Source organism: Oenanthe melanoleuca, chromosome Z (genome assembly GCF_029582105.1).
Source record: "Oenanthe melanoleuca isolate GR-GAL-2019-014 chromosome Z, OMel1.0, whole genome shotgun sequence".
NCBI lineage: Eukaryota > Metazoa > Chordata > Aves > Passeriformes > Muscicapidae > Oenanthe > Oenanthe melanoleuca.
In genome coordinates this window covers 49,133,912-49,160,591 of record NC_079362.1, presented here as the reverse complement: position 1 = coordinate 49,160,591, position 26,680 = coordinate 49,133,912, and the positions used below count along the sequence as shown (strand labels likewise).

The following is a 26,680-nucleotide window of genomic DNA, read 5'->3' as shown; positions in this document are numbered from 1 at the left end:
AGAATGGCAGATAACAAGAACAATATTAGTGACATAAAATATAGGAATAGAATACATAAAACTAGTGGCTAAAAATTTGCATGCAGATCAAGGCAGAAAAGCTTCAGTGGCATCTTACAGAGACAGACATTTAAATAATTGCTCCTAAAACTTTCAACCCTCTTGTAATTTCAGAAGTAGTTAGAACCATTGGAATGCTGATATAAATGAGAGTATGTAGAGATCTGGAAGATTAAGTCTACGTCAGACTTTTGTTTTATTCAGAGGTTTGGCTTCCTGCCCTCTGTTCAGGCAATAAATTGGCTGTAACAGAGCTGATTCTAGCATTCTGTTCAGTAGAAGTATCCCAGCAAGACAAAAACACACGAAATAAGGTAAGCAAGAATGGTAGATTACAGCAAGGTTAAATAATGTAAGATTATATTATCAGACTGTTTGTTGAGATTCTATGAAATAGCAATTTTTTTCAGTTGACTTTAGAGTCTTCTTAAGAAATCTTCCTTCATCTAGTTTATGTGCATTGTTGTATGTTCCTGCATCTAGTTTAGATGATAGATTTTGTAAAGTCTGATTTGAAAGAGACTACAACCTCATTTTTTATTAGCTATAAGATGACAAAAATTCTTTTTAATCCACTGTTAAAGTGGAATAAACTTGGAGGAATTACTATCTTTGCTAGCAGGACAGCTGCAACCCAATATACTCTGACCCTAAGGATCTTAGACTTATCTTGTTATGAATTTATCAACACAGTATGAGATAATATTTGGAACATACCACAGTATTAATTAACTGCAAAATTCTAAATGTTGTTTTCATGTACTGAATCTGATTTAATTTAATCATCACGTGTGTCTTGATGTTAAATGAAAGAGGGAATGATGGCTAAAAGCAAACAATATCACAATGGGAATAAATGAGGCTATATAACAGCTTTTCTTTGCTGTCTTCATATCAGTGAATTCATATAATCTATGTAATAGGAAAAAAAATTGAATTTCCTCTGTTTTTAGTGTGATCTTGTTGTCATTGGCATCAAACACACTCATTAGCTTGTTAGGGGTATTTAGACTGCTGCAAGTTTCAGCAGTTTGAAGAGCATTAATTTCCTTATACATAGTTTAGATACAAAATGAAACAAATCAGATGCAAGTTTCCAGAACAGGGGTTGATAGGTCTGCAGCCAAGAACAATATCCAAGCCTTCCTAGGCCTCTTCAATGTATACATTATAGAAGAGAGAACTGAAGAAACAGGTTATGAAAGACATTAAGATAAAGAAATCAAAGTAAGGAGATATACAAAGCATAAAAACCTATGAGAAAAATGAAAAATGTGGGTATAGGTGACATGCATATAAGAACATGTAATGACATGAAAGATTTCTTGAAATGTGAGTATTTATGTCACTCAGTCTTAAGGAATATATGAGGTATAAAATCTTGTTTTGTTCATTGTAGGGAACTTTAATTGTTATGGGGAACAATTAATTGGCTTTTGGAGAGCCAACAGAGTTAAACTTCTACCACAGACTTTTCTGTTTTCTACTTGTTTAAACAAGACAAAATAATCAAACTTTCATGGAGTCCTTCATAACATCAAGGTTACCTGTCCATCATTCATCATAGAAAGTTTCTTAATAATTTATCCACTTCCTAAATATGTTTCTGAAAATGTCTTTGAACTGTCCTGCCCTCTTCAGGAATTCTTCAGAGTCCTGACTTGTGAACGTTCTCCTTTTCTTACTGTTGTGAGTGTAAGTAATGCAGCTGCAAGGCTCTGAATATAGATCAAAATAGGGAACTGGGGTGTTCAGAACTTCTGGTTGAGAGCAGCCAAATTAGAATTACACTTGTTTTCAGTAGGAAACTTGAGTAAGTGATTATTGTGGTTTTGAGTGGTTTTGAGCCTCATAGAGTAGCAAAAGCATTGTTAATGAGCACCTAGAGACTTACATCTCTCAAGTCCCACAGGGTGATATTACTGTCCACACACACCACAGAACCCAGTTCAGGTGGAAGTTTCCAGAGACCAGGTTCCTAGTGAAAAAACACAAAGAATGTTTTCCTTTGTTTAGAATACTCTGTGATAAAGCAGTTTCAGCAAGATTAGGAAGACCCAGCCTATTATATAAGCCCTATATACAAGGAAGAGCAATCCATACAATAAGTATTGCAATAATCACTTTTCAGTGATCTAATTGAATGTTGTTATAACTAGAGTTGAAGAGAGTGAATAAGACTCTTAGTTATCCCTTTTAATCTAGTAACAAGAGAATTGCCAGGGATAGAAGTCTTTCATTTCATGTAAAAATTTAATATGAAGCTTTACATCAGGGAAGTGAACCAAACCAGAAAACAGAACTGCCCTACCTTTCCTTTGGTGAATTTACAAGCCATTGGACTTGTGTCAAAGCCATGATCTCTCTGGTCTGACAGATATTTAGTTATTCTGTGCAAAGCAGCATGGGGCTAAAAGTGTACCCATCTTCACTTGTTTCATTCACCAGGATACCAGAAAGAATTGAAACTCATTGTTTTCTTTGGTCTGGACTTGCCATAAACAGGTGACTTTAGAAGAGCATGTAGACTTCAGAATTTCAGTTTCCCATTTTTTAAACCGAAGTAAGGTCCTCAGCTTTTCTGAAATGCAGTGATTTAACTTGCAATTTCAGGATACTTTAGCAGCTGCCTGAATTTTTTCACCATCAACATAGTTCACATTCTTAGACATCAACTTCTACTTCAGGTATCTATCCTAACTCACATTCCTTAATAATTCTAATATATTCCTCAAATTTCCAAATTCCAGTCCTCATTTCTAAGGCAAGATTTCCTGAACCTTTTTTTAAGATTGCCATATACCTGCACATACCTTGGAGAGTCAGATTCTGGTGTGTTGAAGTTGGCATCATTTTCAATCACTTATGAACAATTATCTTAGACTGTGTTCACAAAATGAATGCGATTTTCCAGTTCAGTTAGCAAAATAAAGCTAGCTTCCTATGATTGACAAACATATACTGAAGCCACAAACACTGCTTATATCTTATCTAAGGGATAATCTCTCAAAATATATTCCTTCAACACAACTCTGTTATCCTTGTTACTGTGCATCTTAGTGGAAGTTTAGATAGTTAACTCATTTGCTATCACTGGAAACATGCTGGTTTTGCTTTGCAAGATGAAGGCCATGCAAGCAGCCAAACATTTATTGAGTTTATCTACTTCCATTAACTGTTATCTATCAAAATTGTTTTGAAAACTTGTTTCTCAATGGAAACACAGAATCTTGTGACAAATTCTAACTCCTACTTTAGGACTCAAAAAAGAAATCATCTGAGATCATCCTCATCAGTATTTCTTCAGTGCCTCTACAATGATCCTCCGCTCAGGCCGTAAAAAGCCCTATCATATGCCTCCCCGTAGAAGGAAGTCTGTGAAGAAGCAATTTCTGCTTACAAATAGGACAACAGCTTCTAGAAAGACAGGTAACTCTTACCTGAGTGGCTGGTATGTTTGTAATCTTGAAAAGGATATTCCAATCCAAGGGAAAATCCAATGAAATTAATCATGTGGAACAGCTTTTCTATAATACCATCAAAAATAAAAATATTTGGTGAAAATTAGACCCCAAAAGCTACCTTTAAAATAACTAGAAGAGAAACATTCCTTAAAATACTGACATTACTGACATTTTCACACCACCATCTTGAGACCAGTAATTCCTAATGTACAGATGTACCTCCCTGGAAAAGACCGAATTATATAAGTGGACTTGCCAACCATTTTATTTTGGGCACTGTACTAGTTCTTGTAATTCTATTATAAGTAGAAACCTTACACTGTATCTGCTTCAATATAGAATTTTTAAAAGGCTTGCTGTATTGATTATTGTAGTTGTACTGTTGCTTTTTAGAACAGCCCATCTTGTTTTTCCTGGAAGCCTAATTGCCAGCTGCCTTTGAAAAGAAAACCTTTATCCAGCCATAAATGAGCTATGCATGTGATCAAAGGTCCAACACAGAACCTGCCACCTCTGGAGGGCGTGACTCGGGCTGTCAGAATGCGCATAATCTGTCTCTTTCATTGTATGTGCAGAGCTGCTCAGCCTAAACAGGGTGGAAAGAAAGCTTCTTGGAAACAATGCTTTTTTTTTTCAAAATATTTGCCTAAATACAGATGTTTCAGAGGAGGTATCTCATTATAAAATAAGTAACAAAGTTTTCAGTGAAGTCAAACATTCCTAAAACATTATGCCACTGCTGATGCTTTCTGTGTATCCTGTTGTTTTGCTTGCCTAATTATTCTGGCAAAGAAAGTATTTTTTATTTTGCAGCATACCCTGTGTGATCTCAGAAGTCTCTTAACTGCATTTGAAAGTATCAAATCTCTTCCAGTGTAACAATATTCAGCTGAACATAATCCAAATTGTGCCTTATACTATTATTCTGGAAGTGTCTGATATCCAAGTGTCTGGACATACATCCTTTGTATATCCAGAACAACACAGCTGTAGTCAGGAATTAAAGGGAACAATTTCTCTCCTGGAAGCTTTTAGTTAGAAAGACCTGGTTTGTTTTTTTTATTTTCAGTATGAGATGTCTGGCCCCCAAACTAGATGCTACTATTTTAGTTAGCCATAAGCACTCTGACCTAAAAGTCCTGTTTATACCCAGATCCAATATTCAAAATGCAAAACTGGGAAACAGGCAAGTACTTACCTATGAAATACAGGAAACGAGTCTATGAACAGTATGCTGCAGAGAAACATTCCTTACTTTATCTCCTCTTTTCTTCATAATGAAACTTACAACTTTATTTTTCATGTCTCTCCATTCAAAGGCTTCTGTGAACAAGCTTGCTTCTTACGGAGCTCCATTGAGCCTACTCATTCATCAGGTAACTGCAAATGTGGACCACATTCAAATTCATCCTGTTCCCATTAGTCATTAGTCTTTTCCAACACAGCTATCTGCATGCTGTCTACCATCCCTCTTTCCTACGCTATTCCTCAGGGTCTTGAGTTGGAAGCTATTTTGTCAAACTCAAGTTTTCACATGTTATCTCTCTGAAAGGTTGAGATACATCTTTCCTGCTTACTGACATAACCTTCTAAGCAAATAAATATTTATTTTCCTTCTTCACACCAGCCCTCAAAACAGTTGCTTAAGCCCACTGGGTAACTTCTAGTTGGCTATACTGCTCATAGTTCAAATATATGTAGATTATCAAGTAAAGATTGTTTTTAAAATGCACTTGATCTTTTTCTAATGGAATGTTGTGATTTCTCTGTTGATAGTAAAATCAATTATAACTCATTTTTTTATTAGTGTTTAACCTGCGAAAAACAGTGAAATGTTATATACTAACTGAAGATTCAAAAACAGTACATTTTGATATAGATGAAGATGGTCATCATGAAATATGCACGAAGGAGTCACAATCCTATGAAGGTAGTGTTCTTTATGTAACAAAACTCATCAACTGTGTGTTTAGTACTCAGGACATTTTCAAATGTACTATTGTGTGTCTTGAGTCCCTGGGCCCCTCAGTACAAGAAGGATATTGAGGTGCTGGAGCATGTCCAGAGAAGGGCAGTGGAGCTGGGGAAGGCTGTGGAGTACAAGTCCTGCGAGGAACAGCTAAGGGAGCTGGGGGTGTTTAGCTTGGAGGAAAAGAGGCTCAGGAGGGACCTTATCACTATCTACAGCTGCCTGACAAGAGGGTGTATCCAGGTGGGGATCACTCTCTTCTCCCAGGTAACAGGAGACAGGATGAGGGGAAATAGCCACAGGTTGTGCCAGGGACCTTTAGATTAAATATTGGGTAAAATTTCTCTGTTGAAAATGTTGCCAAGCTTCAGAACAGGCTGCCCAGGGAAGTGCTTGTGCCGCCACCCCTGTAGAGATTTAGGTGTTTGGTGGTGATTAGGAACAAGATGTACTTGGCAGTGTCAGATTATGATGATATTCAATGATGATAATGATCTTTTCCAATTTAAATGATTCTATGATCCTCTATAGATCTAATGATATATTGGATCTGTATGAATATTGATAATTATACAAGAAAACTTTAAATCTGATTTAGAGTAGGTATGTTATATCTTTAAATTATAACATTACATTGTTCACAGTCATTTGAATTAGGAAGAAGTATAGACATTTAGCTCTAAAGAGAGAGAAAGGAAAGGTAACACTCAAGAACAAATGCAAAATAGAGAGAATAGAGCATATTTTGGAATTTGTGAGGGTATTTCAATTTTCAGTGAACTCTTTTGTCTCAAATGGGGCTTCTGTATTTGACACCAAATATGTTGTCATAACTATTATCATGCAAAGGCTTGTTAGAGGATACAATTTTGGTAGAGTTAAATATCAAATACAATTATTCTAGAATGATGCGATTATTCTAGAATGGTACCATTTCCAGAGATGTGAAAGTAGGAAAAAAGCCTTAATAAAATGCATTTTTAACCAAAATTTAGGAAAAATTTGAAATCTTTATGTTAGCTATTGAATTACTGAAACTTTTATTCTATTAAATTGAGAATAATGACAGCTAAACTGATATGGTACTTAAGTGTGTTTTCTATATTTTTCAGTATCTTTTCCTTGATAACTCCAAATTGTGAGGTCACTCAGGCAATTATTATTGTTAGTTTATGAAGAGAACCAAAACCATGTAGGTATATAATGGAAGCAGTTTGTGAACAGATATGTAGTCTGACAAGCCTGACGTAGAAGATAGTGATATTCCTAGAAGACCAAAAAAAAAAAAAGGAAATGCTGTGTAATATTATTGTGCACAGAAGCACCACAGACACATATTCATGATGCAGTTAAGACAACATAATATTAGGAACCAGTGGTAACCAGGATCTTTATGGCATTTTTATCTGAAGTAGGTGATGTTTCCCCCAGGTGACTGATTGTGTGATTCAGGCTGATGTTAGAAAAGCCATAAACCACCTACTATTATTACCTGCTGCCTTCCAATCCCATATATTTCACATTGGGGTTTTCACTTTCACTGCTGTAGCAGTTCAGGCTACCCTTTAATAGCACACTAGGCTTTACAGCTGGTCACCTACTTCATTTCTAAGGTGCATTCTCTGTTGCAAAAGATAATTAAGCCATCAATGCACTTTTTAGGCTCAGTGTTCAGACTTCAGTGTACCTGGTCATAAGTCTAACTGTACAGCATTCCATGGTTAAATTAATGCAGAGACCCTCAAAAAAATAAATCTGTTGTCTGTTGCTATTACACATTCATTCTCAGATTATGTTTCAAAACAATTCTTTAAATTGTTTGTATAGTTTTTAAATCTGAGGTATGTAGCTCTCTAATTCCACATATTTGTTCAATACCTTCTCTTTTAGATATTGCGTGGTTAAGCGTGTTCACAAGGGGTGAAGGAGTTACTGGTAAGCCTCTTGTGGGAAAAAAAGGTATAATCTCTTCATTAGGATCTGATTTTGAAGATATACTTAAGAGTAGGAAAAGAAGGTCGAAGTGATTTACACATAGACTTGACATTAGAAGTAACATATTGTATCAGATTTTTCACTTAGCTTGGATTACTGGACAGGTCTAAAAATAAAAGAGCCCTTCTGTGTTTCATAAGAAGAAATCTTCAAAGTTACTAAATTTGTAAATTAGGAGTGGTGGCTTGGAATGAACACAAATGTATGTGAGGGAATATATTGTAAACCAAATGGAACATGCAATTTTTTTTGTACAAAAGTGTGGGTTCCACTGTGTGGTTCCATTGCTGTCATATGAGTTCTTAACTAGCAAAGACCTGTTTTAGCAGGAGTGGAAAACCAAAAAGAAATTAATATGAAGAAAAAGGAGGCACACTTTTGGAACTTTCATACTTTCCTTACTTTCCTTGCTCTTCTCTGGCTGCATGATAGACCACTTGTCACATCTTTTAGAGGTGATAGAGGAAGTTGGGCTGCTTTGGACTTACTCAGACTAAACAATGTATAAGAAAGTCACAATAACCACTATACAGGGAGGAAGATGAGGATAGTTAGGATGTAAGTCATGTTGATGGATGCCCCTAAATGGTCAACTAGATAGACACCTGTATATCTCATTTGTTGTCTCACTTGCCTTCTAGAGAGAACACTCTTGGCTTGGATAAGATACCTCTCTTGCCTGTTGATGTGTCTCTTAAGTGCTGCATCTGAAATTGGACAATTGCAGCTGCGGCAACCTAAGATGATGTCACAAAAGATAAAAATTACAGAATTATTAGACCTACAGTCCACTGTATTTATCAGAATACTCATGTAAACTGAATAAAGCATACTCAGTTTAGGCTAGAGTTTTTCTCCATTTTTAACAAGGATTTTTATGTTCATTTTATACTATAACTGTCTCAGAAAAATTCCTTCAGAAGAATAGTACAAAAGCATTATAGTTAAGGAAAGTTAAGGCAACTAAAATCAGGGCCAAGAGCAGCTAAAATTAGTCATCAATGGGATGTATACATTCTGCTAATTCTGAATGCCCCTCAGGGGCTAAAAAATGCCTTTGGTAATATGAAAAAAACCCTCCAAAATCCTTAACTGCAAGTATTAATGCATGATAACATCATGTCTTTTTGTATTCAGTTGTTGCAGTGTTAAACATACAGATAACTGCCACTTTCTTTAATATATTTTTTGCCTTAAATGGTTCATTTGAGATACTTCTAAAAGCACAAGTGGTATTTTTTGAAGTAAGTTTGCAAGTCAGTCAGATAGGTATGGCATCACTGAGTAGACTTTAATGTAATGGGTTTTGCTAGGTAATGCTCTTGTGTCCTTATCAGTTGGCAAAGGGTACGTTAATTTATTTACTTTTTCCTGAGGCCTTGAAGTACCAGAAGTTAACAATGAACATTGTCAGTTTATCAGGCTGAAGAATACCCTGTATTATTGATACTGTCTTACTTCCTGCAGCTGAAAAATCAGTATTATCTCAAAAAATTGAATTAATCCAATGCATCCATAATTATGATAGTAGAAGGATTTTGATACAGAAACAGGCAGAAAATAAAGGGAAAAAATGGCACATTTTCCACATACACATAGTCAGGTGTATACCATACACATGTTTATTACACATGTGTTATCTACTACTATGTACGCCTTTGTAGTTCACATGACATGTAGTAATGTATAGCTGATATTTCATACATTCACCATAAGAGTAAAGAAATAAACTATATATATGGCAAATTTAAAGTCACACTGTCACAGGCTTTAAATACTTTAGACAAGAGAATGGTATCAAGACTGATTGTATTTATTTGTACTCCTGTGCCTATAAATGATGTTTCCTCTTTGTAGAGCATATTTGTCTCTTCTTCATTTTGTAAAGTGATATTCATATTATTGCAATATTCTTTTCTGTTTAAAGCAGATTCTAAAAATTTCGTGATCCTCACACAAAGATCAAAGCTTAATGAATTTGTCCTGTTGTGCAAGGGTAAGAAGCACCTCTCTCTGAAGGTAAGAAGTTGTTTACTTTCTTTATAAATTGTGTGTGTTCTCTCTTACAATAAGAAAATTTCCCACACAGACCTTTTTCAAATTCACTTTACTTACCACCTTCCACATTTCATAACTTCTGAGTATGTCCGTTCATTCTTTCTTGGGATATATACAGAGAGGGTTATTGCAAAAATGATTAGGTTGGGCAGTTTACTACTGGCACTAGAAGACAGCCAGGGATGCTGGAGTCTAGTCTCTGTGGAGGAAGAGAGCTTCTCAGCCAGAAAATATGCAGAAAAATAAGAGGGGAGTGAAAAGCAGGAACCTTTCCTTGGAAAGAAATGAGTTTAAGATGGAAATTATTTTCTTCCCATAAACACACATCACACAGATAAGGAATGTGATGAAAAGAAAACACAGCTGAACATCCCATTATTAACATTTACCATCTGGTGTCTAAGCATTCCCATTTTCTCCAGTCTGGTGAAGATTTATTTCTGATAGGAAGAGAAGGCAAGGCTAGTCTTCTCCAGTGAGGGATTATAACTATTGCTAAAAATCTGTCTCAGGAAGAATGCTGTGTTGCAATACCGTCTAAACAGAGCGAAGGTCCAAGAAGCTCTGTTTACACGGTTATGTTGAGGTAAAGAATAACCCTTCAACTAATGTCAGCCATGCATGATGGTGTGAAACACCAAATGTTTTCTTAGAAAATCCCAGATGTTTTTCATTTGTTTTTAACTCATAAATGACTTTCCATAAAATATATTTCCTGAATTTTTCTAGGGAAATGTATGTTGTAAGATACATAAATTATATTTATACACTATTACTCACAGAAAGGGATTTTCCTTTCTGTCACTGAAACAGCATCTGTTTTAAGAGGATTTTTCTAGTTCAGAAGTTGCCTTTGCATAAAGGAAATGTTTGGAGAGTGTTTCACCAAATCAGGAAAAGAACTGAGTGTTGGGCTTTAATGGATTTTACTTTCCAATGAATTATTTCAAAATTCCAGGTCATGCCAGATTGTTTCTTGACATAATTGAAAGCAGTTCTTATCTGAAGATGAAGTAAGACATACTTAGTGTCCACCAAATATGTAAAAACCTTGGAACGATCACTGACCTTCTTTTTTCCAGCACGATACAAATAATTTCCTTAATCTCAACAGGGATTCTGGTATGGAGCAGGACAAGGCTTCTTATCTGGAATAAAGTTTTGGTGTCCTGATACAATGGTTCAATCAGGGCTGCATTTCCAAATAGAACCTGGGCATTACACATTTGAAGGACTGTCTTGAGTACTTGCTTTCAATCCAATTGATTTCACACTGCAAATAGTAAAGGAGGAATATATTAATGGAAGCCTTTCAAGGATTTATCAATTTATTAATTTTTGGTTATTTGAAGGTAATAATTAATGAACTTTAAAAAATACAGTTTTCTTTAGAATTAATGCTGTGTGTGATGAGTTTAAAAAGCCAAATATGAAGAAAAAATTGGTAAATTAAGTTAAAAAATAACAAATCTGTGTATTGTAAACACAGGTCTTAAAAGCATCCTGTTCAGAGCCAGATCATCATTCACTGGGGACATGCAATATGAAAACATGCTTTGAAGATCCTGACTTTAAACAGGTATACAATCATGATCAAACAAATAAAAACCCACGTGTGAGACTGTGTAAGCAAACAGAGGTGTCCAAAAAGGACAGCTAAATTCATCCTGTTACTCGTTAAGTGAAAAATTACTTTTCTTTCAACTGAATTTTTGTATTTTTCTCAGAAAAAGGAAAATAAGAAATTTTCCCTTGACTTGTATCTATGACTACAACCTTTAATCTCAAGGCAAAATATCTGACTTTTAATTAAAACATGAAAGGTGGATGTGTTTCCTACATTATTATGCTTATACAAAATGGAGGGAGATGCAAAGTAGATTTTATCTGGTACAAATTCTTAGGCAAGATGCAGAAAATCTAGATGAGTATATTAGCAGATCTAGAAGGACCATAGTAATAAAACCCTGTCATATTTTCAGACTGAATTTTTTATCATCAGATGATTACAAATCAGGAGTAGTGCATTGTGGACAGAAATTCACATAGCTGGGTTGTTTCTTAACATGTTTTTGTGACAGAAGCTTGGTTTTGTTATCTCTTCTCTACATAGAAATGATAAAACATAGTAGGCACATGAAAGAAATTAGTTGCTCTTTGGGATACCTAAGCTTTAGGATAATATACATTATAACCTAGAGAAATGCAAAACTAAGGTGATGTAACTAACAATAATTTTTATTAGGGTTGTAGCCCTGTGGGTTTGCTATTCAACTGAAATGACAATCTTTCCAATTTCAGTAAACAAAATTAGAGCTATCTGGACCCAGGTAATTTCAGAACTTCTTAAGAAAGACTATGAAACCCTGAAAACCTGAAATTCCCAGACTAAAATTTCTAAAATGCTAACCTTTCTCCTAAGTCAGAAGTCTTGAATTAACAAATCTGGTAAATTGAAGTCTATCTGAAATGGTTTTCAATACTACTACTACTAATTAATTAACAAATCTCCTGCATTCTGGGCCTGGAAAATCTAAGTGGGTCCTTCAGTTTAAGTTCTGCTGAGTTGCTCATCTGTCCCTAGTATTCCTTGGCTCCACACAGAAGGAGAAAAGTTAGGAAAATTTTAATGCAACTTGTAAACCATCACAGTCATATTGAATCTTGCAAATTATATTTAATACATTTTTAAAAAATTTAATACACTTTTTAAAACATAAAAATGCATCCCTTTTCTGTGGAGCTTTACAAAGACATAAGTCTCTTTATGCCTGCAGCTTTTGGAAAACATCTGGAAAGAGCTGTAACAATTTCCTGTAGAAACCTATATATCACTTTGGGTTTTTAAACATAGTTAAAATGAAAAATTCTTTCCGGTAACCCACTCATTACTTAACAAGACTTAATAGATAGTGATCTGAACATCAGGTTTCTTGCTGATACCCTGAAATACAAGAAAAAATATTACTCATTTGGAGAGAGGAGAGGAGAAATCAGAAGCCTGCACTTGAACCACATCCAGATGGGCTAAGAGGGAAAATCATAGTCAACTCTGAATTGTAAGATTCTTAATAACTTTCTAGAATGAATGCACTGATCAGTAAATAATTCCTTGTGTGATGAATAATGCCTGCATTGTCCTTAGGATGGGAAAGTGTGGGAATGAGATGGAGAAATACTTCTTATGGAAAATTACAAAGCTATGCAGGGCTGCAATGTGATATTTAATCTGCTAGCTTTGAATAGTAAATCTTAAAGACAGGCACTTTCCTTTTTTCTGTTTGAAGACTGCCAGTAGAATAAGCAGAAACATGAGACTCTGTGGACCCTATTGTTATACCAGAAAGAGCTGCATATAGTGTTGTAAACATGTATTTCTGTAACTAAGGCCATCAAAACATGGTTCACAATCAATACTAATTGAAATGCCTTTTATCAAATTTAATAAAAAATATTAATTAGGTTGTAATAGCAATAAAATATTTTTTTATATTACAGCAAGTTCTAGTTATCAACAACATCTGATTCTGACTGGGGATTAAGTCAGGAAGGCAACAGAGGTGACAACAAATATTTATTGCAATCTTGTTGTGGAATGGAAAACTGCACTGTAGACACAACCATGGCCTCACACAGTCCACACAGTGGCAGCATCCCAGCCAGAGCAGCAGTGGAGAAGCCAATCCTAACAGTTCGCTCAGGAGCATTTACTTATAATTGTGATTATTTTAATTCTATATTAGAGCATGCTTATCATAATAATATCATAGAAGAAAATGCAGTTAACCACACAACAGGCTGATCTCAGAGCTACAGAACATTATTTCCCTTTAGATTTTCCACTTAAAAGGTTTTCCCAGTTTCCCTACGCTTTGCACATAATTCTCCTAGTAGATAAGACAGCTCTCATTTCACTGTTTGCATTAATTATGTGTAAATTTTTACTGTTTCTCTTTTTTACTCTTCCAGAAGCATAGGAATTAGTGGGCATATAATGGTTATCAAAGAAATACACATCTTCTTCAGTACATATCTGTAGTATATCACTTTAGTGCAACCTCTGTTCTAGTTCAACTACAGTATTTTACTATACTTGACCCATTACTACTCTCGGACTTCTGCAGATGCATTGTTTATCCTATCAGCTTTTCTTATATACTAGTAGCACTCAATTTTCCCTCAATTTCAAATTTTCACAGGTTAGCACATTTGCTTGAAAGAATACTAACAGACAGATTCAACAATTTCAGTTACTGGATCTGGCTGCTTCTCTTGGAGATGTTCCTTGCTGGATAATGCAAGGTTATTAGGTGTTCCTTACTGGAAAGCATTTCGCAAAGTTTTGGCTGAAATACCCCAGCCTGGGTGGACTGGGACCTGAAGGATTGCAGCTGTAGAAGTTCTGTTAAGAGCTGTAACAATTTTTATTCCACAGAACTCTCTATTTTACTGAGTAGTTTAATGAAGATAAATAAGAGAGAGATTATACCAGAGGCTATGCAGTCATGAAACACTTTATTAAGAGACTTACTCTTTACTCCTGTTAAGTAGGCCAAAATAAACTCTAAACAGGTAAAATCTGATGAGGCCCACCAAGATACCTTGGTTCTGAAGTTTTAACCTTATAAATAGTGACAATTCCATGTTTACTGTTCTTGGCAGCCAGCTCGCAGGCACAGGCTTTTTGGCACCCAGCATGCATCTTGAAGTTTTGGGGTTTTTTGCACCTAAAGTTGATTCATCTTTTGAAAAGCCAAGGAGCAAGCAAGCCTCACTCACCCTTCAGTAGTCACGTATGGCCAGTGTAGAAGTCTGATGGAGGGTGAAAGTGGGCTGTTCTGGGCTAAACAAGGTCACGCCACCATTGAGGGCTGCTCTGTCAGAGATCCAACACCTTCAGTATGAATGGAATCAAAGGTGGCAGAGTAAATGCTACAGCTGGTATTACCAAAGCAATTTTCTTTATCACTCTGGCAGCAGTAATGCAGGCCAAAATTTACCTTCAGTGGAGGGATGTCCAATACACCTGGAGCTGACTGACCCAGGGCTGGAAGCACAGCCCTACCATTTGTCAGGACAGGACTAGCTAAAAATATAAAAAACAGGTAAAAATATACACTGAGGTGTGTTGCTCCAGCAAGCATCCAAGCTCCTGCCCCAGATATTCAGGCTCACTCCCTGCCAGTGTATGAAGGAGAGAATATGTGAGAAACAACACCTTTTATTAAAATTTCAAAAGGTTTGTTTAACCACAACAAGGGTTCGAATAAGGAAAAGGGAACAGCGTTGGGTGCTTAGCTGCTGCCAGAGGCACACCACCACGCTCGTAACAACCCTTATATCTGCTATTGACAAGCCAGCCCCCTGCTAACCCAATCCTCACATTCCTGCAGATGTCACTCTTCCCACCTAGCTACTCCTTTGTCCCACCCATCAGAGTCCATGCAGCTCTTCTTGCTTTGACTTTCCCAATAGTCAGTGACCAGCTTTCAGCATTACAAAGCTTATATGACAAAACACCAGATCTTAACACCACACCTTTTAAGCTTATAACGTACATTTAACATTAACATGGTGAGAGCCAACATCACACTGTTTATTACAGAATAGCAAGAACAAAAGTAAGAAAACTTTTGAATTAAGAAGAAAACTCAAAAGTAAAATATATGAAGGTCAGAAAAAGCCGCAAGTGATGCAAAAGCACTTACTCATCTCCTCCGATAAGTAGACCAATGCTCCTCCAGTCTCTGAGCAGTAGTCTTCTCAGAAGCAAGCACCCATCCCCTCAACCCCATTCCCTCCATTCTTTACACCTTTATGGTTTTATGACTGGCCAAGACATCACATGGCATAGAGTATCTGTTTGGCCTCTCTGAGACAGCTGTCCCAGCCGTATTCCCTCCCAGCCTCTTGCCCATCCCCTTCTACACACTGAGGCTGAGTGGGAAGAAAGAGATGCTTATGTTATTGTGCACTGCACAACAGCAGCCAAAATTTTCACTGGTGTTTCATCAACCCTGTTTTAGCCACAAACCACATAACTAATTTGTAATGCTTTCTAAGGTCCCTAACTTCTCTGTTGCAATTGAGGTGGCAGCTCAGCATTACTAGTTTGCTTATCATCATTGTACAACTCACGTGTCTCTCTGATCACGTGCTCTTTTCCTTGTTTTATCTAAAGCAAAATGTAGATTGCAGTGTGCCCTATACTCCTTTGTGTAACATATCATAACAACACAAAATGTTCTGTTTCAGCTGGCCTTCAAATCCATTCATTTTTGTCTTGTAGCTTCTTCCTAGGTTAGAGTGCAGCACTTGAACCTAGCTTGGAGTAGTGCTTATGTGCCATAGGCAATCTGACTTTACATAATTTTGAGTCTATTTATTTTAAAACTTGTGTACTACTCTCTCTCATCTCTTTCTGTAGTTCCCATCACTGACATGTTTTTCTTTAGCTTGTGAAGGAAATATTTATATCATTTTTCTGACATGAGCACAGGTATTCTATTTCAAGTAAGTTGGGAATCACCTGTGGGACATGAATAAAGGTAATTTTTGTCATCAAATGTGAAACCTAAGCTGTAAATTGGTTCTTCATTTAATGCAATGGAGAACAAATTATCCAATTGTAATGAAAAATCAGTAGTTTTTTTCTTGGAACTTGCAAATTATTTTGGCTGCTATAGAAACTGCTTAGGAGGAACTTTACCTGGCAGTAGTCTACCACATACTCTAGGCTTTCTCATCATCCTTTTTTTACAGGTCATAGTAGAAAATCACCTCTGCCATGATTTCTTGCAAAACAATTTGATTTTAATAACCTCTGCATCTCCCAGCCCTAATGGTGTTTCATTATGCTTCTATTCCTAGTTCTTCTTCATGTTCTTCACAGTCACACAATGTCATTCTCCAAATAATTTTCTTCTTACAGTTTTTCATCTAATTTTCCATCATTTCATGTGGGTACAGCAGGTATTTTTAAATTTCTGGATCTCAATCTGCTTTTGCAAGCATGTAATTTTAGCTTTAGAGGATCCCATTGGAATCTCCCTTGCTCTATCACAAATTTCTACATTGTACGTATGAATCTTTCTCCTTGCTTCTACTGATTTTCTTTCACTAAACATTTTTATTCCTTTTATGTTTATTTTTTACCATTCTGAGTCCCTAGAAGGTATTTGTTTCCCAAACAGAAATTTTCTTCAACTTTCTTAATAGCATTTTTTAAAACAGACTTTTTAGACTGAAGCTACAGATATGCTGTTGTTACACTGACTTGATCAGGACAGAATGTTCTAGCTGCTTCCCGTTACAGCTTTGCTGAAAACAGAAGGTGCATCCTCAAGTTTTCTTGAGGTACTCTGCAATAACTGCAGGACATTTTCTTTTAATCTCCTCTTATCATATGGGCTTAAAGGACACGTTGTTGCCTCTGTCAGAAGGTGGTTATTGCCAATGCTGTAATATCCAGCAAGCTGGTACCCTTAAATTTGCTCCCGCTTTTCCTCAAGCATTGTTTCCTTTTAGAGGTTCCCTTTAGCAGTGATAATGACCAGACTAGTCAGAGTTACAGAACTGTCTCATGGGCAGAATAAGAGTGTTCAACAAGGTCACTCAAAAGGAAAGTGATATGGATTACACAACCTGTGGTAGGCACTGGAGGAGTGCTGGAGACCACAGGCAGGTTCAGCAGCCCTTTGGTGCCCCAAGCTTACCACTTTCTGCAGATTTCAGCACATGCTCTTCCTCTCCCTGGCATGATTTTTTAGTAACTATTTCTCCATCCTGACCCTGGGGTGCCTAGTAAGCCCAAAATACACACACACACACACACACACACACACACACACACACACACACACACACAAGGAGGAACTCTTTAGACAACAGCTATTGCTCCAGAGAGGGATCTTTTTTAAAAGAGCATTGGAAACTAGAGCTATACAGAAAAGCCATAGGTAATAGAACACTTGTTTAAGACTAATGTAGCATTCTAATTTTAATTCAAAAGGGGCAAGAAAAACTGTGAATAGACATTTTATTGCTAGTGGCATTTGCAGGATAGGCCAGAAAATAACTGGATGACAAGCCTAAGTTATCATAATGACACTGGGGAAACTCTGCTGGTGTTTTTGTGAAGCAAAGGAATGCCTCTATTAGTCCTGCATTACTCAGTCCTTTGAGGGATATGGATACTATTTTATTCATAGTTATCACAGAATCTATCCCAAAATAATAAGTTGTTGCCTAAGGTTTATTTAAAAATTGGTAAATTTGAGTCACTGGAGAAAAGCTTAACTAGCATAAAATATAACAAACCAACAACATACATGAATTTTTGTTACACTTAGTATTATCAAATGGCATTGGAAATATAATGTGTTTTTTATTTTTGTATTTTCATAGCTGAATGAAGATAATAACTTTTTCATCATGCATTACCAAGGAGATTCAGTGCAGTTCCAATGCTATGAAGATAGACGTTACTATCTGTGTGTGAACGACGACTCACTTGATATTCGCAAGCTGGAGAACAGAGATCCCAACAAGGACAAAAATTTTTACTTCAGGGTGTCATATTTACAGGAAAAGTAACTTCTCTACCTTTCAGTGGTGTAAGTGCCCATACAGTCCTAAGAAGATGGGGGAGTTTGAGATCAACTAATTTCTGTTTGAGCAAAATTCTTACATTTTCATAATTTCTAAATCACTAATGTTCTTTATTTCTGCACATTCAGTAGCAAAAGAGAAAGGCCAAATTTGAAAAACATGCTAATTGATCAATCTCTTGGTCCTACTTACGCAATTATGTTTTTAAGGAAACAAAATATTCTGGTGTGGGAAAATATACAGGGGATATTTTAAAAATGGCAAGGAACACTAAGGAACATATATGAATATGATCATAAAATGTGCCATTAGTTCTTCATGAGGTAAATGTTTTACTTTTTGAAAACTGTTTCTTATAAGTTCACCTGAATGTGGCAAGAAGACTTTTAGAAGTTTTTAAATGCATATGTGCATATCCTGACTGACTGATTTGGAGAAAGAGGTAGGAAGGGTGTCTCGAGTCTACCTGAGAATAAGGGAAGATGCTGGAAGTTGGAAGGTGTCTCTCCACCTGTAGCTCTGTGTCAGTCCATACAGTCCATTGTGCAATTTCAGCATCTCTCCAGCTCTCTAGGAAAATGTACACAGAGCATCAGATGTGGAATGTGCAGGCAGAGGGAGGGAGACACATTGAACTGATGGGCCATAACACATGTCTGCAAACACAGCAGAAAATTGCTCCACTTCTGCGTCATAGAGGAAAACGCAGTCACATGCTCAATTGCAAAACAGAGTGCAGAACAACATCAGAAAAATAATAATGTTCAAAATTACTGAACAAAATAAACACTAGGTGCTTATGTGGGGTACACTGGAGGAGGCATAAGAGTACCTACCCTTGAGCAGCAGTGTCAAATGGAAGATGTTAACAATTAAATGTCCATAGACCATACCCTGCAAAGAAAACCTATTTGAAATACATGAGAAAACAACCTGAAAATAATCAAGATCTTTAACTAGGTGTTAAAGATCTGGTTCTTCATTGCTGTGCATGGAATTCCACTCTGATTTAGTGGCAATTTTCTGTGATGCAAGTAATGCAATTTTCTGTGATGCAAGAGACCATATGTGTATAAATGATAGACACGATGCACCAATGCCAAGAGACTGCTGCCTACAAGATAAGACAACACTTACAAGAATAGTCCTGTGTAAATATAATAAACAATGCACCTCTGAAATAGGAATCCTATTGTCAGTCAGTCGATCACACCAATGCACATTGCAATAAGGCAATTTTCTTCTGTAACTAAATTCCAAAGATTTGTGAGACCTTAAAAGCTTTCATGGCTTGCTTGTTGCATACTTCAAATAGTGAAAATCTTTAGGTTAAAATGCTCATTGAAGAGAGCTTTTAAGTACATAATACTTACAACTTCTGGACTAGCCAAGAGTTCAATAAAGTTAGATTGAAGAAAAAACTCCAAAACTCTAGATATTAATTTCAGCATTTATTACACTAGAATCAAGTTATTTCAGCACTACTTAAGATGTTGCACAAGAAATAGATTCTGTCATGTAGTAAGTACATTAATTTCACTATCTGATACACTAATACTTCATACATTTATTACTGGTAATGTAACCACCTCACTAAATAATAGAATGGGCTAGATGGCAAGTTGATGAAAAGATGACAAGTCACTGTAGAGCTTGTACAAATCATATTAATTAAATCAGCATTGCTGATTATCACCACAAAAGTTACACTTACCTCAGTTAAATTTGAATCTATTTTGTATTTAAATTTAAATTATGGTTATATGGAGAATATATGGCTATATGCAGAATTTTGCAGAATTTTTTTACCATCTTATATTTTTTTTTAACAATTCATGGGAAAATAAACCCTTATGGAAAACAGCAGCAAATTTTGCAAAATTTCAGATTTGATATCTAAGATAGTAATATCAACTTCTCATAAAACACAATAATATCACACAGCTTCGTAACTCTAAATGTACATAGTAAAGCAAGTTCAAGAATTCCTATCTTAATCTTTGACGGAGTCTTATTTTGATCAAAAACTCTCTTCAAACTGACATTTTCCAATTCCCACTAATCTAAGTGTCTTGAGAGTGGCAGATAAGTTTTTATTGCGTGAGGTGTAAATCATATAGAATTTTTATTTTAAAATAGAAAATGTTAGCCTTTTAGAAAAATACAGTTTCTAACACTTTACAATATTTTGCTGTAAAACCAACAATTATTAACCTTCATTTAACAGATGTGATAATTATTAAAATAAAAATATAGGTATTTTGCTCTTGTATTTCTGCCCTTCAAAAGCTGTGCCTTGAGGAAAGTACTGCATTTTGTTTGCTTAGACTAATGTAATGCAAGTATTGTTCATATATAGCTTCTTATATAAGCATTTTGACCATATTTGTGACTTTCCACAATAAAACCTGTGAGAAAAACTACAGTAACTGTAAAGCAGGTCATCCTTCTCTGTGTTCCATACACTTCCTTCATTATATGGAGCCAAAAAACTAGAAATTGGAATTAGGAATTGTGATTTTTCTTGCCTTTATTTGGCATTTTCAAGGTTATGTCTGCATGTGATGGTTTGTACCCACTTCCCCACTTTCTGCTCGAGCAAAAGCCTCCAGTGATGTTCGTGGTGCATCTGACTGATAGACACAATAATTCAGGGCCATAACTCTTGCTCAGCAGCCAAGGGTCATAATTCTTGTTCAACATTCAGTAGACACTGAATGTCTCTACAGACTAAACAAATTATTACAATCTCACGTTGATGCAATTGCAATACTGCTAAAACTTGTAAGCAATCCAAATTATGCCATTTCAGTTAAAGATCTTCAGTAACACAACATCTCAGTAGAAGAACTCATTTATTACTCTTCTCTGGTGTTAAATTCCCACCTTCCACTCACAATCTGACATAAAGGATTCTTTTTTCTTCGATAGGATGACGTGATGAGGATGCCATCACAATAAATACGTGTATGTCTTGTAATTCTCAGCTGATTTCAACAAAAGTGTACACTGCCTTGAGTGTTGCTACTTTTGCATATACATGGTATGAATTTTGAAGGTGTACATAAACAGACATTCTTTTAGCGTCATTTTGGTTTTTATTCTGCTTGTCCACAATTTATCTGACAAAGAAATCATAGTTTGTGTGTTTTAAATATGATTCCTCATATTCCCTGTTGGTACAAAGATACTGCAAAGATTTTCTACCAGCCCCTCCTTTCATTCCTTCTGGTGGATTACATAGCTAACTGGTGCCCAGAAACAAGACACAGTGGCTGCTATTGTACAGCTCCTTGAAGTCGTCCATCTCTAGCACCATCTAGTGGTCTTCTGAAAACTGCTATCCACATTTTATTACATCAGCAACCTATAAAAAGTTCTCATTAGCTAAAAAAACCCCATACATTTCTTTTTCCAAACCTCCTTATTAATTTCCAGATAGAGCCTAGATCTTCTGTGTCTGGAATGACTAAAGGGTACAGACTAGCAGGTCAAGGAAAGAAACTTTTCCCCCTCTATTTGGCATTTTCAAGGCTATGTGATGGTGTGCCCCCACACATATAACTGTTTCATAAACTAAGAGATCTGTAGACCTAGCTGCAACTGTCACATAAATTTCACAAGCTGCAAAAATTATTATCAGAAAAATTAATTTCCTGCAATAAATGCATTTTTCTCATATATATATTGAAGTTGGGGCTGGATATAGGTATGATGTTTTCTTAAACAATTAAGATAACATTTTTAGGCACTCTACCAGCAAACCTGACATTTTCCATACCTGACTGCTTTGCCATAAAAATATTTACAAAGAGAAAGCCACAAGATTTTCAGTATTCTGGGGAAGTTGTTGGTGTAACAGGCTTGAAGCCTGGTGTCAAAGCAGGTAAGAGAAGCAATTAAGAGACATTGGCAGGAGAAACAAAATAGTTATTTAATACACCTTTCCTGCCAGTTTATTAAAAAAGAGATTCTAAGGTGTTTTACAGAGACTAAATATAAAATGTACATGAAAAAATGGGGCAAGGAAGTCTAGAAAAAGGATTGTAACTAAAAGAAAAAACAGTAAAGAATTTTTTCCTGGTATCCAATCTAAACTGGTTTTAATTTTGAAGCTATTGCTCCTTGTCCTGTCACTACATGCTCTTATTAAAAAAAAAAACACTCTTGCCTACAAGGTTTCTTGTAGACTCCCTTCAGGTTCTAGAAGGTTGCAATTCAGCTTCCTTGAAGGGTTCCTCTTTGCCTGACTGAACAAGCTCAAATTGTTCAACTTCCTCATAGGAGTGGGGCTCCAAACCTATATCATCTTGCTGGTGGCCTCCTCTAGACTCACTACAACAGGCCCATGTCATTCCTGTGCTGGGACCCCAGAGCTGGGTGCAGCACTGCAGGAGGGGTCTCAGCAGAGCAGAGCAGAGCAGAGGGGCAGAATCCCCTCCCTCCTTTGCTGCCCACTCTGCTCTGGATGCAGCCCAGCACACGTTTGGCTCTCTGGGCTGTGAGTGCCCATGGCTGGGTCATGTCCAGCCTCTCACCCACCAGCACTCCCAAGTCCTTCTGGGCAGGGCTGCTCTGAGCTGTTCCCCACAGCCTGTGCTGATACCAGAAGTTACCCCAACCCAGGTGCAGCACCTTGCACTTGGTTTTGTGTTGTGGTTTAATCCCAGCCAGCAGCCAAACCCCCACAGCCTCACCCTCCTACCAGCAGGACTGAGGAGAGAATCAGAAAGGTAAAAGCTGGAGAACTCATGGGTTGAGATAAAAACACTTTAAAATGGAAAGCAGAAGACACACACACAAGCAAAGAAAAACATGGAATTATTCAGGGCTTCCAATGGGCAGGCAGGTGTTCAGCCATCTCCACGAGAGCAGGGCCCCATCACACATAATGGTGATTTGGGAAGACAAACACCATTGCTCCTAATGCCCCCCTCTTTCTCCTTCTTCATCCCATTTTGTACACTGAGCATCATATCACATAGTCTGGGATATCTCTTTGGTCAGTTTGAGTCATCTGTCCTGTCTCTATCTCCTCCCAATATCCCAAAGCTGTCCAATCCCTCACCAGTGTGGCAGTACCAAGAGCTGAAAAGGCCTTGGCTCTGAGCAATAGCAAAAACATCTCTGTATTATCAACCCTGTGTTCAGCACAAATAAAAAATATAGCCCCATGCCAGCCACTGTGAAGGTCAACTCTACACCAGCCAAAACCAGTACATTTTGTTAAACCTCATGAGATCCCTAAGGAACCACTACTCAAGCTTTTCCAGAGCCTTCTGGTTGATGCTCCATGTTTCAGGTGTGCCAACCATACCACTCAGCTTGGTGTCATCTGCATCTGAGGGTGCATTCAATCCATTTCTCTACATCATAAAAGAAAATATTAAATAACACTGGTCCCGGTATGGACCCCTGATGTCCATTGACCATAACCCTCTGGATGCCACCATCCAAACAATTTCTCATCCACCTTACAATCCACTCAACAAATCCATCTCCTTCTGTTCTAAAAAGATTATATTGTAGGGGGGCCTGTGTCAAAGGCTTTACAGAAGTCCGTATAAATGACATCTGTCACCCTTCCCTTGTCCACTGCTGCCATCATCTCACCATAGAAGGCTTTCCCAGTAGATTTTGGGGTGGTTGAAATGCCCCAGTAGAACCAGATCCTGTGAGCATGATGCTGCCTGCTGCTGGAACAAGAAGGTTTCATCAGTGGGGCCCCTCTGATCAGGGGTCTGTACTTAAAACTACCCACAAGGTTCCCTTTGTTGCCTTGGTCCCTGATTCTCATCCACAGGCTTTTGACTTGCTCATGGCTGCTCTTCAGAGACCCTTTGTTGTAACCCAAAACCAGGGGTAGAAGGAATGCTATAACTCTTTCTAGGGTCCTATACTATTGGCAGGAAAGCCATAAGGGCCTCTGTCCTCCCTGATCTCTCCTGTTACCCTATGTGTCCACATCCTATTGGCTTCTTGCCAAAGTCCCCTCCCTGACCTTTTCCCTAGAAAAGTCCGTTAGCGGAGACCCTAACGCTCTTTGTCCCCTCTTTGTTACGGAGTCATCATGCAATAAACAAGATCCCTGAGAAAGACAAAGAGCCTCTTTTGGATTCCTTTGTTTATCTTATGTAACACCCTTTAGCTCCTCAGAGTAATTAACTAGGAGGGAGTTAAAGGGTGTTTCAGCCCTTCACACTCAGTCTACCTCCTGATGTAGAGGGTGACCCCTCTGTCTCTCTCTTTCCTCACCTCTCTCTTCCCAAGATCCTTTAGCTATCGGTAGTTGTATGACAGCCATTGGATTTGTCCCATCAAGTTTCACTACTGGTCCTTGTCACGTGAAGAGAAAGATTTTCTCAAACTCTTAATGCTTGATTAATCTGACTGCGCTTCAGGAAACTTGAGACCCTTGTGCCTCACCAGTTTGTCAGTGTATCATTATGGGGATCCTTCACTGAGCCATTCACCGGATTGGAGGGCGGTCCAACTGACTTGTTTAGGGTCACACGCCAAACAGAGACACCCTGTCCTGGGTCTTCTTACCTTTGCCCACTGCAAGTGACTGCCAGTGCCCTTGAAGGACCCATATTACCCATTCACAGAATAACACTATTTATTTATAGAATTGTGACCGGTTGAGCTTCAAGGGTTGCTGGTGATAATATCTGAATGAAAAAAACCACATTCAAAGCAATATAGTAATTCAAAGAAGTATACTAATAAGCTTTAAGCCCTAATAAAAGTTAACTTGAGATGATGATTCATCATGCATAGAGTACAGTTCTTATCCAACTGGCATCCCTAAGGGAGAGATGACAGGTTAGGCCCACCAACTGATATCAGAAGTTGCAATGGAATCTTCCCTAACTTCTCATTCTTGACTTACTTTTATACTACTTCTTTAGTTTTATGTGATGAGTGACTTTAATCATATGTCTTACTCAATGAGAGGTTATCTTACCTTGGGGATGAGTAGCTCAATGTAGTACCTGAGGCAATTTTGGGATGGGTCACATGTAAGTCCCAAGAGAGTGATTTCACCACAGTTACTGATTCAGTAGCAGCCCATCTCCTTTTATTTCTCACACCATTGTGCCTGATTGTCTTTGGGAACTTCCTAGTCCTAATGGGACTCTGGGATGCTGTTGGGTGTCCCTGAGCCTGTAATCCCATTGTAGAGCCCAATCTGTAGAGCCCAATCTGTAGAGCCCTTACACCTGTACTGACCTTGTTTGTCACTGCTGCTGTCTCACCAACTAAGAAACAGGACAAATGAGACTAGAAAACAGTATAGAGAAGAAAGACAGACAAGGAAAAGAAAAAAGGATAGTTAAAAGGTACAAAATATGGGGGAGCAAGAAAAATATGTGTTTGTTACTAATAAAATTAGAGCAGGATAATGAGAAGTAAAATAACCCCCTTAAAAGCATCTTCTTCCCCACCTGCCCCCTTGCTTCCCAGCTCTACTTCCCCTCCCATGGCACAAGGAGACAGGGAGTGGGGTTTATGGTCAGTTCACGACCCATGGCTTCTCCCACTGCTCAGGGAGAGGAGTCCTTCCCCTGCTGCACTGTGGGGTGCCCTCCCATGGGATCCATGAACTTCTCCAGTGTGAGTCCATCCCACAGGCACACAGTCCTCCCCAAACTGCTGCAGCATGGGTCACTCTTCCATGGGGTGCAGTTATCCAAGGACTCCAGCCTGGGAACATTTCTTTCCAGAAATCTCCCAGTTACAGCCTCCTCCCAGGCATCCACCTGCTCCAGTGTGGGCTCCTCCATGGGCTGCAGATGGATCTCTGCATCCCCCACAGATCTCCATGGGCTGCAAGGGCACAGCTCTCCCCATGGTCTGCACCACGGGCTGCAGGGGAATGTCATCTCCAGTACCTCAAGCATCTACTCCCCCTCCTTCTTAACTGATATCGGTCTCTGTTAGAGTTATTCTCACATGTTTCATTCTGCTCTTCTCTGGCTGATATTAAAACTGTGCAACAATTTTTTGTCTTTATTTCTTCTTAAATCTGTTATAACAGAGGTGTTATCACCATTTCTACTTGGCCCAGCCATGCAAGTCAGTCTTTGGAGCCACCAGGGATTGGCTCTGCGAGGCATGGAAGAAGCTTCCAGCAGCTTCTTACAGAAGCCAGCCCTGTACTAAAGTAGACAGAAGTACAGCCCTCTACTCCACAGACGCACACATACACACACACCCACATAAACACACTCACACCCTGCTACAAAAACCAGGCCATCCAAACCCCATACAACTGAAAGTGGAAGTTAGAAAGTGTAACCTGGATACAGCATAAACCTCAGTTCTTGCATTTAGTGAAATGATGAGATTGATTACTGATGGTCAGATGGATCTCCAAGTCAGCCATGAGTTAGCCAAAAAGTGATGATGCTCATCACAAGCGGTGAATAACATTTGTGTTTAGCCTGCTTTGAACAACAGAGTTGACTTCTAGAGGTCTCTTGATAACTGCTGCTGATTCTATTTGGTAAGAGGAATTTAT

At 37.7% G+C, this 26,680-nt stretch overlaps 1 protein-coding gene across 4 annotated transcripts; it reads left to right on the top strand.

The window, feature by feature from the left end:
- The first annotated feature begins 233 nt into the window (after window positions 1-233).
- LOC130265233 (uncharacterized) lies at window positions 234-20,581 on the top strand. 4 transcript variants are annotated; one of them, XM_056514146.1, is made up of 8 exons: window positions 234-374; window positions 3,319-3,489; window positions 4,844-4,900; window positions 5,332-5,454; window positions 7,384-7,452; window positions 9,419-9,507; window positions 11,036-11,125; window positions 17,953-20,581. In XM_056514146.1, exons 2-8 carry the CDS (start codon window positions 3,378-3,380, stop codon window positions 18,139-18,141), a joined length of 729 nt encoding a protein of 242 aa, XP_056370121.1. In that variant the 5' UTR covers window positions 234-374; window positions 3,319-3,377; the 3' UTR covers window positions 18,142-20,581. The 4 variants fall into 4 exon arrangements, with proteins under 4 accessions (XP_056370121.1, XP_056370124.1, XP_056370122.1 ...); XM_056514149.1 differs by having other exon boundaries at window positions 235-374; window positions 7,384-7,428; XM_056514147.1 differs by having other exon boundaries at window positions 235-374; window positions 7,384-7,428; window positions 9,416-9,507.
- The last annotated feature ends 6,099 nt before the right edge of the window (window positions 20,582-26,680 follow it).